Raw genomic sequence first — 13,301 nt, forward strand, 5'->3', positions numbered from 1 at the left:
GCAAGCACCTATACCCACTGAGCCCTTATTTTTTAAAGATAAGACTTTGCACCAAACATACTGACTGGCACAGCAAGCTGAATACCAAGTCGTCCCATGAGTCCTCGGGTCTCCGTCTCCCAGTACTGGGGTCACATGCACCATCATGCCTATCTTTTATTATGGGTGCTGGGGATTCAAACTCAAGTTCTTGTGCTGGCATAACAAGCATTTTACCGACTGATCCGTCTATACAGATGCCACCTCTTTCTTTGGTCCTAAGCACCTAAGGCCAAGGATCATTCTAGAATGGGTGGTGTGCAAGGCTCTCTGGTTTCATCTCCCAGATGAAGAGGAGGAGCCTCTCGCACTGACAGCTCTGTTTGAACTCATTCCTTTGATTCCCATGAAAAGGTGACACGCCCACCCACTTCTAGGGAACTGGCAGGAGCCAGCCTCAGAGGACAGGAGGGGATTTAGGGACCAGGAGGAGTTCAAGACAACAAGTGTGGGCTGAGCGAGCTGGAGACAGTCACTGTCAGCAGGCGGTCAGCAGGTAAGAAGGTTAATCTGTCCCTCTACCTGCTCCCCCAAGCAAGGAGCACCCCTCCTCTTACCCTCTACAACACCTGCCTGCCTGGCTCTCAAGGGGATGCGGGTGGCTCTGAGGATGTTCTCCAAAAGGGACCTTATAGGGAAGGCAGTTAAAGGAGCCTTGGAAGCTGAGGCTCAGGCTTGGAACTCATAGCTCCGGGTCCATTGGAGAACAAGGATGAGGAAGATGCCCCAACCCACCTACTGCACCCCCTTTCAGATCTAGCTTTGCCTCCACCAGCCAGAATCCACACAATAGTAGATGTCTGGATTAACACCCCTGGGATCACAGAGGGAAGGGTCTTGCCTCTGTCACCACTATGATGAGTGAAGTTCCAGTCCTTAATTTTAAGGTCCTGAGGACCTGCACTCTGACAGCTGGCCTGGTAAGTTGAGCCACCATCTTCTGGAGGTGCCAGGAAGGATGCTTGCTAATGAGATGGTAGGTGATATTTCTCAGGACACTGCAGAAGGTTTGGTCCTGTGGGAGGAAGCGGGGTCTGATAGGGGTCTCAGCGCAGAGGTAGCTAGGGTAATCTCCTGGGTAGGGGACACAGCCCAGGTCAAGATTGAGGGTCATACACAAAGTGCACATAGTGTTCAGTTTTCCATTTTTTTTCCATCTCTATGTCTTCCCATGTCTGTCCCTACCTCTTTATCTCTGCCTTTATTCTCCATTTCTCATATCTGTTGTCTGTCCTTCTCTCTTCTCCACCCCCTTACCCCTCCCTCTGTCTATCCTTTCCTATTGCTGTTCCTCCCTGGAAGTCCCTGGCCCCAGAGCCTGGGTCCACACTACCGGTACATCCCTGGACCTTGGACAAGGTCCACCATAGGCCCTGTGAAAAGAGGTACTGCTCTGAGACACTTTCATGAGGGCACCAGGAACTTTGCTGCTTGCTCCCCAAGAAGACTTGGGGCCATGAGACCCATTGTCAAAGTTCCAGACTGATAAGAGCCTTCAGAGTTAGCCAGAGTCCCACAGGACAGCACAGGGAAAATCTCTCAAAGCCTCACCTAGCACAGAAAGAGGGTGCTGGGGTTATACCAGGCACCCTGGGGTGGGTATGATTAGAATCTTGGAGGAAGAGCCCTCACACCAGTACCACAATTAAAAAGAAAAGGGAGTCCCTCCACCTGTGGCCCCTTTGCCTGAATGTGGTGGGCCTCTACAAGGGGGCTCCTAACTCAGAAAGGGTTTCCTAATCAGGATGAGGGCAGAGAATTGCATAGCAGCTGTTAGGGGGTGCCCTGGCCAAAATCACACGAAGCCAGGAAGGGGTCTGAGACAACTGGGACTCTGGAAGCTACAGGCTCATGATCTTTCTTGCACATCAGGGCACAGTAGCTGGAGAGTGAACGCTGTCACCCTTTGCAGGGGCCTCCCAGCGCACCCACGGAAGCCAGCCAGAATGTTCTCCATATTCAACATCTGGGGCACGTTCAACAGAGTGCTCTTCTTCCTCAGCCTCACAGTCAGCCTCGCAGGGCTGGTGGGCAACAGCCTGCTGCTCTGGCACCTCGGCCTCCACATGAAGAAGGGCCCCTTCAACACCTACCTGCTGCACCTGGCTGCTGCTGATTTCCTCTTCCTCTCCTGCCAAGTTGGCTTCTCTGTTGCCCAGATGGTGTCAGGCCAAGAGGACACACTGTACTTCGCAGTCACCTTCCTGTGGTTCGCTGTGGGGCTCTGGCTGCTGGCTGCCTACAGTGCGGACTGCTGCCTCACCTACATGCTCCCCTCCTTTTGCAACCCCAACTGCCGTCCCCGGTACACTTCAGTCATCCTCTGCCTGGCGATCTGGGCACTAACCATGCCAGCCGTGCTGCTACCGGCCAACGCCTGTGGCCTGCTGTACAACGGAATGAGTCTGCTGGTCTGCCTCAAGTACCACTGGGCCAGCATCGTCTGGCTAGCGGTGCTGGCTGGCACGGCGTGCGGGGCAAGCACATTTCTCTTAATCTTCGGGAACTGCTGCTCTTCACAGCCGCCCCCCAAGTTCTGCAAGTTGGCCCAGTGCTCCGGGATCCTTCTGTTCTTCTGTCGCCTCCCCCTGGTTGTCTACTGGTGCCTACGGCCAGTCATAAAATTCCTGCTCCCCTTCTTCTTCCCACTGGCCATCCTCCTGGCCTGCATAGACAGCAGCGCAAAGCCCCTCTTGTACTATATGAAGGGCAGGCAGCTCAGGAGGGAGCCACTGCAGGTAGCCCTAAACAGGGCTCTAGGGGAAGAGCCCCAGTCAAGTCTTGGGAGGGTTTCCCTGCCCATGAGCCGCGTGTAGCAAGTGGCTGTCACACGCCCACCTGCCCTGCCCTCATAGCTGCCAGGGCATCCCAGTCTTGCTCAAACCCTTGCCATGGTCCAGCTCTGGTCCTGAGGATTTTGTGGCTTCCTCTTGTAAGCAGGGGAGAAGGGAAAGGGGCCAGGCTGCATATTGAACATGTACCTGAGACAGCAAAGAGGACAGGAACAGACAGTGGGGCAGATGCATGAAGGAAGATCCCAGAGCTACAGTGAGGGTGTGGGTCCTACATCCTTCCTCCCCTACAGCATTCTACCAAAAACAAAAACAAAAAACTCACCCTCAACTCCAGTGGACCAGGAGCTTTGCTTCCTCCTGTCGTAGACTGGTCAGGTGACTGGAACTACAGCATCAGCTCCTAGGGAGCATTCTCTGATCTTGGGGGGCACTGAGGCCTTATGTCGGATGCATCGACTAATGGGTCTCATTCCTCACCCCAACATTCCCTGCTAAACCTCACTATCCAGATAATGACACTGGCCTTGCTGCCTCCCCAATTTTCCAGCCTGGTGTTACTACTCACAGGGGCCACAAGGTGGTGCTGTTTCATCACTAAATAGACCCAGTCTGTCCTGAACCCAGAGTCACTTCAACTTGTTGCCTCCTGGGTACTTCTGCTTCTCAGGCGTCCCCAAGAGACACTACAGTGCCATTCCATCCCCAGTTCTGAGCTCCTCTAGGACTGTGCTCACTCAAGCTTTTTCTGCAGACTCCACCTGACTTGCCAGTCAGCTTAACCTATAGTTCGAGAAAAGAGAGCCAAGCTTCCAAAATACCCATCATTTTGTACATTTTATGATGGTTCTCTAATAATTAAAATTTTAAAAAATCAGAAAACAACCTACCTCCATCGTCGTTCTTAAAACAGTCAAGCTCTGGGCCTGGAGAGATAGCTCAGCTGTTAAGAGCACTGGCTGTATCTCCAGAGGACCTGGGTTCAATTCCCAAGATCCACATGGCAGCTCACAACCACCTGTTCTTGGGGATCTGTCATCCTCTGATGGTCTCTGTAGTTACTTCATGCACACAGACATAACACCCAGACATATAACATAAAAATGAAAAGGACAACATTCAAATCTTCCCCCAAAACATCAGGAAAATAAGCCACCAACATGCTGTCCAGGGGCATGGAAACCTCTGGCATAAAAAATGTTTCGGTCATGTACCTTTCTGATAGACACCCTCAGAAAACTCCTCCCTTGTGTGTGTGTGCGTGTGCAGATGCTCGTGTGGATGTGCATGTAGGTGCACACACATGTAAATGGAGACCAGGGACCAACCTCAAATCGTTATCCCTTAGGAGCCATTCACATTTTGGGGGGCAGAGTTTCTCACTAGGCCCTGCAGCTTGCTGATGAAGCTAGAGATGGAGCCCTCCGGACTTGAGTGGCTCTAACAGGGAATCTGGGAGTAAAGGTCAACATGGATTCAAGAGGGGTGGGTAGAGGACCCAGTGGAGGAAGCTGCTTTGGGGAGGCAGGGTGGGGAAAAGCTGCCTACTCTTTGTGCCCTTCACACTAGACTAAGGAACAGAGTGGTCCATTCCTGGAAGGCTTGCTCCTGGGATAAGGAGAGAGAACAAGCCTGAAGTCAGCTGCATCCTTCTTGCCCAAGGTCACAGACCTTCAGCCCTGTAGGGCTGTTGATCTGTGAGCCAGACAGAGGTGACAGGTGAATTATCTCAGCAGCTGACAGCCTTGGGGAATATGGTAAATGGCTTCGTCTAGACAGATGTGGGGCACAGGACTGGTGTTTCCTGGGCCACTGCTGGGTATGAGGATGCTGGCAAAGTCCAGAGACAGCAGCCATGTCTATCCTTTAGTGTCAAGGCTGCTCTTGGTCTGGCCTATGTTGAAACAGATGCAAGACAGACCTAACTCCATCACGGGGTGGCTAGGCTCCTGTCTTTTGGCACCTCTGTAGCTGGATGACCTCTAGAGTGTCACCTAGCAGCTCTCAGCCAGATCTACAGTTGACACAGAAGTTTGCCAGGACAGCTGAGCCAGGCTTTAGCAACAGGTAGCCTACCCTAACCTTCGAGACCAAAGCCAGGCAGAGATGCCCTGTGCATCATGCCCCACTTGACCTGGCACCTCCACCTTGTTGCTTGTCTCTGCCCCTACCTAGGGTGCTGTCTGTTGGCTCTGTGACTCTGCGGTTCCTGGTGTCCAATCTGTTCTCAGTTCTTTTTACCTGTCTAGACCCTTCCCCCCTGAACCCCACACACACCACTACAGGAAGCCTGATGTGGGTTCCTTCCTCTATAGCTAGCATGTTTGCCTGCTTGATTCTGCATTTTCCACTATCAGGTCTGTTTCTGAGGGCTCAGAGCCAACAAGCAGCAGTCATGTTGTCCCTGGATGGGGAGGAGCCAGGAAGCACACATCCAGTGGATGAGTGGATGATAGATGGATGGATGGATGGATGGATGGATGGATGGATGGATGGATGGATGGATGGATAAGTGGGTGGATGGATGAATAGATGGATGGATGGATGGATGGATAGATGGACGGATAGGTAGGTAGGTAGGTAGATGGATGGATATGTGGATAGGTGGGTGAATAGATGGATAAACAATAGATGGATAGATGGATGGGTGGGTGGGTGGGTGGATGGATGGATGGATGGGTAGGTAGGTAGGTAGATGGATGGATATGTGGGTAGGTGGGTGAGTAGATGGATAAATGATAGATGGATAGATGGATGGGTGGGTGGGTGGGTGGATGGATGGATGGGTAGGTAGGTAGATGGATGGATATGTGGGTAGGTGGGTGAGTAGGTGGGTGGGTAGATGGGTAGGTAGATGGGTAGATGAATAAATGATAGGTAGATGGATGGGTAGGTGGAAGGATAAATGGATGAGTGGGTGGGTGGATGGATGGATGGATGGACAGGTGGGTGGGTGGGTACATACTCAGTGGAGAATACTGTCGAGTGAAGAAATAATAGGACTGGTAGAAATGGACTGTGCTGGCCATGAGGTCTGGGAGCTTCTCAGTCAGAAGCTGGTAACTGACACAGACTGCAGAACTCAGGTTTGCTCTCTGTGTAACCATGTTCTCAGGCCTCCCTGATTCCAGCAACTCTATACTGGGCCTGGTGTGGTGTTAGGGGTGTGGACCTGCCACCACAGCTACTGCGCCAAGGAGTTTTTTTCTCTATTACTTTCCATCCTCTTTCTTTTTACTTTTTAAAAATATTTATTTGTTTACTTTATATGTATAAAATACACTGTCAATGTCTTCAGACACACCAGACAAGGGCATCAACTTCTATTACAGAGGGTTGTGAGTCACCATGTGATTGCTGGAAATTGAACTCAGGATCTCTGGAAGAGCAACCAGTGCTCTTAACCACTGAGCCATCTCTCCAGCCCTTCCATCTTATTTCTTAACCCTGGAGCTCACTGGTTTGGCTGAAATAGCTGGCCAGTGAGCTTCAGGGATCCTTCTGTCTTGCTCACCCAGTACTTGAATTACAGCGGTAGCACACTCAGCTTCTTACGTGGGTGCTGAGGATGGGAACTCCGGTCTTCATGCTTGTATAACTAGCACTTTACTATAAGAATATATATATATATGCCACAGTCAGTAAATGTAGCAAATGCTAAAGCTTGGGGTTCCTAGAAGGGAGGATCGATGACAGAGATCCACGGACTATCTGGGCTCCTTTAAGAGGAAAAGAGAACAACATCGTTTTACAGTGTGTCTAAAGGGCTGAGTGGGCGGTTACTGGGAGTGTCAGACCTCACTAGAGTGCTGGAGGTCATAAGGGCTCAGAGCTACCTGTGAACAAACTTCCCCAAGGCACATCAGAAGGCACTTTCCTCCTGGCTATCAGATTGCCCTGTGATTCAGGAGAGACATGTGAATGCCAAGGAGATAAACTGGGTCACAGGTTGCCCTTGAATTTAGGTTGGCTCTTGGTGAAAGATTTACAGCCCATCTGTATAGCAACAAATATGTAGCCCTGGTTGGCCCTCAGTTCCCTGTGTAGATCAGTCTGACCTCCAGTTTGTAGTATTCCTCCTGCCTCAGCCTCCAAAGTGCTGGGATTACAGATGTGTCCCACCACATCCTGTCCTTTATGATTAACGGGTAACAAACTGTCCACACAGAATTCCCAGCAGGTTAGAAACCTACTCATGTTAGCCTCATAGCTCCAATAGGGAAAGAAACTTAGAGGCACAGCCAGGGATGTACCTAATGTATCTAATTCTCAGCAGCGATAGGGTCAGGGCCCATCCTTCCGCTTCTGTGATACTCAGAGCCTTGGCTCTACAGAGTACCCTATGTGAGCCCGAGAATCTAAGCTACCCAGAGACCCAGGCCTGGTAGAGATAGCCCCAGCCCTATCTCCAAATGGTTAGCAGGTGGCTAGGCAGAGTTAATGGCCTGGAAGAGGCTGTCTGCAGGAGGTACCTAGGAGACGCTGAGTAAGGATGTTTGGCAGCTTTCTGTGGGGAGGTAGGTAGACCCATTCTCACCAAAGGCAGGAGAGCCAAAGAGACAGATGGGGCCTCCCTGTGGAGCTAGCATGGTCTGGCAGGACACCATCTTCATTACTGCCTTATTATACTATGGGGCTGCTTAGACTATGCACAGGGAAGGGGGCCAAATTCTCACCTAACACAGAACAGCCACTCTGGAGTAGAGTTGGGGGGAGGGCTGTTATTTCCCATTCCAAATAATTCCTCCTTGCTCTAAGAGGCTACAAATTTCTATTTGGGGCCACACTTTGTTGGGGTAAAGCTGGATAAACTGACCTGACAAAACAGGAAGATGACCCAGGAGATAGGTCTTTTCTCAGGTAAGGACGGGACTAGCCAGGGCCACACGCTGCCACTACACAGCCTTCACCCTGTCATAATCACACCATCACCAGAGTCCTCACCATCAGCACCATTGCTACCATGGGCACCATCAGCACCATTACCATAGCACCATCATCAAAACTCTCACCACCATCAACACCACGACAATCATCTTGCTTTCCTCATCACCACCATTGCCAATTCTCACCATCACCACCATCACTACTTGACTAAGGTATGCCCGTTGCCTGCCAAGGACAAATGTGAGCTCAAGTGATCATGGAGTCAGGAGCCATGCCTCTAACTTGATACTGTCATGATTGCCCAACAAGCCTGCTAGGCGTCCAGGCAATGCCAAATAGAGGAAAGGAAAGGGCAGGAAGTAGTGGGAAGAGGAAGGGACAGAGAAGATCAGCAAGGAAGAAGTAAGTGGGAAAACAGAGAGGGATTCAGGGAGAAGGAGGGAGGGAGGGAAGGAAGGAGCACAGGCTGCTGTCAGACAAAGCAGAGGACAGGCAGGGACATGCAGGTGTCCTCTTGATAGATACTAGGACTCCAGCCACAGCTACTGGACTCAGGATGCCCTGGAAACCCAAGAACACCAAGGACGGACAAAGTGAACATTTCACAGTGCTTCCTATGTCCTGCCTCCTTCTGCCACAGTGCCCCCAAGAACTGTGGATAGATAGGAAGTCCCCATCTCCAGAAGTCCTCCTTCAATGGCCAGAACAATCCTCTGGGAAAGTCAGTGACCACACATATGCTCTAGGTAACAGGACAATGTCCAGGAGGAGCATCTGAGAGTCAGGTGAGAGAGAAGCGCATCCACATGTTTACTAAGGCTTTTTGTACTATAAACTTCACTCATCTCTTTCCAAAGGTCACTCCTCTTGACCCTTACAAGACGGGCAAACTGAGGCACAGAGAGAGTCTGAGTCTTGTCGGCAGGTGGCCTCTAAGGTTTCCTGTTTCCAGGCTGCCATACTGAACAACCTCTGCTGCCAAGATCCTGCTGCCTGACCACTCTTCCCTGTGCCCTGGGGTTCGCTGCCCAGGAGTCTGTTCCAGGGGCAGAACTAAAAGTAAGCAAGCCAGTCCTTACCACACACAGACGCACAAAGGCAGATCTCCACACTGGAGGACCGGGGACGGTTTTGCTGATGTTGTAGGTACAACAGAGAAACACTGAGATTGTCCAACTGCCCCCAACCCAACAACCACTCCTGAGGAGCCTTTCTGGAGCAGGCATGGTGCTTCTTTCAAGAGACCTCCTGGGCAGCTACAGGAGAGAAAGGACAGCAGACAGAAGGGAAAAGAGGAAAGGGGCGGAGAAAGGTTGGGCTTGCTGGTGGGAGGAGCCCACACAGTGCAAACCCCACAACAATACAGATGACCCACCCTCTCTGTGCCTCAGGCTTTTTGTCCCTGGAGCAGAAAGGCCACAGAGGAATTGGGGGGCCTGTCAGTGGGGCCTTTGGTGTTAGTTAAGGAGTCATGTCTTCTTCTGCAGCCCCCTACCCAAATCAGCCGCAGCAGAGTCAACCCTGGCGTTAGGTAAGAGCAGATGTTACCAAGGCAGTTCCTGCTGCAGCCTGGTCGGGCTGGGTGCCCAGAGGAAGGTTGCAGGGAATCCTGCCGGAGGGGACACGTGTTCCCAGACACCACACACGTGGCCGTTGTGGGTCTCTTGCTGTAAGTCTCTAGGTTGCATCCCTGCAGTGAGCTGCTCAGCCCTGGGTCCGGTGCCCCACGCGCCCTCTGCGCAGCCCCACACTTGCCGGTAGCTGCCATCCCGCCAGGAAAAGCCTCCACTGGAGGCGGGGCAGTCAAGTCCTGCTTGCCATTGGCTCTGAGAGGCTAGTTAGAGGCGGGGCCAGCCCACTTGGCGACCCAACCCACTGGAGCTAGCAGAGCTGTGTGGCGAACTGAGGACCAGCTTGGAGGAGATTTCTGCCCTCTGCCCTCATGCCGTGCTGCACGGTGAGTGTGCATCACCCCTCCCCTCAAAACCCACCCCGCGCAGCCTTGTCCCACCCCTGTGGCTACACTGCTGAGATATACTGGGAATCCGAGGGTCTGGAGCCACGTAGGGAGGAGTCTGGGGACCCTGTAGGGGTTTCTGCTGACTTCGAAGTTTCCCTGGAGTTGCACCTGGTCAACTGGCCCGGAAGTTGGAGGGGCACCTCAGGTCTGCTGTCCCCCAGCAATTCTCAGCCTCAAAGGCTGATAGCAGTCATGATGGGAGCAGGCAGATAGTTCCAGCAGCCCTGAGGTGCCTTGGACAGGATGCTGCATTGCACCCACAAACAGTGCCCTGCTCCCTCGTCTGGATGACTCCTGCTACCACTCTCTGCCAGCACTTCTGCCAGAGAGGTGAGGGGACTGCATACACTTCCTGAGCAGGGAAGCCCAACAGGCTGGTCAGAAGTGTGTTCGAAGACCTCACACCCTATGCCTCCTCCTGTGGAGCCCTCTCCCAGACTGAGACTTCCAGCTTAGCTCACTCTAAGAAGAAAGGGGCTGTTTCTAAATCATTAACTTAGTATTGTATTGGTGAGATTTGGAATGATATTGAGGTGCTCTTTAGACATATCTCCTTATGACAGGAACTGGTCAAGAACTTGGCTAGACACATGCTAGGTATAGACAGGATCTTGGGTCCAACTGGGAGTCAGCAAGCTGATTTTCCCTAGTTGAGGCAATGTAGGGTGCTGAGCTTCTAGGTCAGTGGCTGGTGCAGGCTCCCTAGGAAGCCGTTTTCAACCCGTGGGTCATGACCCTTTGAGGAAGATATTCCTAACAGTAGCATGATTGGCTATTAAGTAGCAACGAAATGTTATATTTGGGAGGGTCACTGAAACATGAGGAACTTTGTTAAAGGGTAGCAGTTTCAGGAAGGTTGAGAAGCCTTAAAGGGAGGTCAGCCTTGCACCTGATATGAAAGGACACACTGCCTCCCATTGTCAGTTGGGCTGATGTCTCAGTGCCCATGTGTGGGGAGAGGCAGTATCACCTTTTGAGATGACTCCTGAGAGAGAAGGGGCTCTGCCCTGGCTCTAGAGGTTTCTAAGAGCACATTGTGTAGAGTAAGACTGGCCCAAGGCCTTCAGTGCTGGCCAGTGAAGGGAGGCCAGGGTCACACGAGAGCTACTAAGGGAGGGGCAGGTGCCAATGGCTCTTGCCCCCTGCTGCAGCTGCACAGAAACGGGCCTTCTTTGCAGTTCTAGACGTAAAGGGACTCCAGGCTCTGGGTGGTGGTACTGGGTAATGAGGACTGAGGCAGGGATGGAGCCATCAGGGTCTCTTGCTCCCCTGTGCTAGGAAAGCCATGGTTGTCACTTTCCATGGCCAAAGCCCAGGAGGAGCAAGGGTGATGGCTGTTGCTCAATCTATGCCAGCCTTTATGTAACACACCTTGCAGGAGGCAGCCACACAAACTGTTTGCCTGTCTACCAGGGAGCTCTGGTTCCTGGAGGCTATTCAGATTCACTGGGCTTTCTGCTCCTGCATCATTTCCCTGTGCCAGCCAAGGATCCTGACTACTAGAGATCACTGGGTCCTGGAGTCTTTGGAGCACCATGCCGGAGTAGCCCACCACTCCCACCCCAGCCCTGTTTTTAGACAATTATGGCAGCCGAGCACCTGAGGTGGGGACCCTGAAGCTGAAGACAATCCTGACTCTGTGCCTCAGTTTCTCCATCTGAGAGAAGCAGCTGCACAGGACCTGGACAGGAAGGAGGACGGCAGGCTCTCTGTAAAGATCGAAGTGCCATGCCTAAGGGAACAGGCAGCACCAAGTTACTAAAACTGCAGGCCAAATCCCATGAGGTCGTCCAGAGCCCAGAGCTGCCATGCGTTCTGGGAAGATAGATAAACTGACGGGCCTAGGTGAGTTAGGTGTGGTCAAGAATCTAAAGTTGAGGCCATGAGGTCTCGTGAGTCCTGGCTGTTCACTGCTCTGAAGGTCTTAGGAGGATTTGGGGTGCTATGGCCCTCATTGCCCCTCTAGTGAGCCATGGGGTGCCCTAGGTAGCCGAGCATATTCTCAGGTGACAAGCTGGCAGTTCCAGTGCTAGCCTGACACCTGGTGACCAGCCAAGGACCCAAAAAAGCCATAGGGAGAGCCCCGTGGCTGAACCAGTCCATTTTATGAGTTGAACTCGCCCTGAGAGCAGTAGCTGGGATGGAGCTGGGTCAGCCCAGGGAAATGAAGACTAAGACATGGAGGGTCTCAAGTTTGCCATAGATGCTATTCTGACCCTTGTCACTGGCCCTGCATGAATCCCCACCCCACCCCCCATGGTAGAGAGCAAGGCAAGGTGTAGGTGACAGCCGACTCTCGGCAGCATGTGGGTGGGGCATTGTTCTTGGGACCTAGACTCAGATGACAGGCTTGATGCTTCTCAGCTGGAGCGAGCATGTGTAACCTTCTCTGCTTTGCCTTTTCCATCTGTAAATAATAGTAATCTGGCCACCACTGTGGTCATGAAAACAGAATGCTTGCAGGTATGTGCGGTTTGCTGGGGGTGTGGAGACAGTGTTTTATGTGTTGGTCAGGGTGATGGTCAGGTCACTAGAGACACGACAATGCATATGGACGAATTGGAAGTGCAGATTTTTGTTGTTCATTTTTTGTGGTTGTTGTTTTTGTTGTTGTCTTTTTCTGGGGCAGGGAGAGTCTTGTGTAGCCTAGGCTAGTCTCAAAATCCCTGTGTATAGCCTAGGCTGACTTTGAACTCTGGATCTTCTTTTCTCTGCCTCCCAGTTTCTGGGACTATGAGCATTCATCACCATAATGATCATCAACATTCATCCAGCTGAGGACTCAGAGTTTTGGTGTTTTTAAAATGGAAATATATACCCCAGGCACAGTCTCCACAGGACACACTAGCAAAATGTCCTTGAGCATCTGGCCTCAGTAGAGCCAATCTCCCCACGAGAAGATGCCTCACAAACAAGGGCTACATCTTCCGGCTAGCACTTGTGTGCTCTGTCTCTGAGAAGTGAGACCTGCTGTGCCCCACAGACGTGAGTCCTGGGTCTGAGCCTCTAATCCCAGGTTGGACCCATCCAGACACTTGTTGGTGCCTGGGAGGCTAGGCTCCATGTACTGTCCCTCGGAGACCTGGGCTCCCAGTTCCTTGACATCCTTTGTCTCTGGCCAGCTCCTGGCCTTGGCGGGCAGGAGAAGATGAGGACCAGAATAACAATTGGGCTGAGGAAAACTCCTGTGCTTCCAGCCAAGTAGGAAAGGGACACAGCAGGGTGAGAATCGAGGCTAGCAGCCACGCAAGATAATGGAAAACCCACCTGCTGCCCCTGGGAGCCTCTGGCTAATGAGGGCCAGTGCCTGAGGTAGAGGATCTATGAGCCACAGAAGCCAGGAGCAGGTGTGACTGTGGGGGTGCAGCTGAGCTGGTGGCTTCTGGGAAGGAACAGATCTTACCTGGATGGGGGATAGGGAAGGCTTGGCAATTCCAACCTCCCAGTACCAAGCTTGTTCTTCAGCCAGAGCTCCACCCTCAGAGCTCCACCCCCAGAGCTCCACCCCCAGAGCGCCACCCCCAGAGCTCCACCTCCCAGAGCTCCACCCCCAGAGCTCCACC

At 52.3% G+C, this 13,301-nt stretch overlaps 1 protein-coding gene across 1 annotated transcript; it reads left to right on the plus strand.

The window, feature by feature from the left end:
• The first annotated feature begins 504 nt into the window (after nucleotides 1-504).
• MRGPRG (MAS related GPR family member G) lies at nucleotides 505-2,866 on the plus strand. The gene is made up of 2 exons (XM_080911290.1): nucleotides 505-535; nucleotides 1,952-2,866. The coding sequence occupies exon 2, from the start codon at nucleotides 1,986-1,988 to the stop codon at nucleotides 2,853-2,855; it is 870 nt and encodes a 289-aa protein (XP_080767416.1). The 5' UTR covers nucleotides 505-535; nucleotides 1,952-1,985; the 3' UTR covers nucleotides 2,856-2,866.
• The last annotated feature ends 10,435 nt before the right edge of the window (nucleotides 2,867-13,301 follow it).

This window comes from Micromys minutus (genome assembly GCF_963924665.1).
Source record: "Micromys minutus genome assembly, chromosome: 2".
NCBI classification, from domain to species: Eukaryota; Metazoa; Chordata; class Mammalia; order Rodentia; family Muridae; genus Micromys; species Micromys minutus.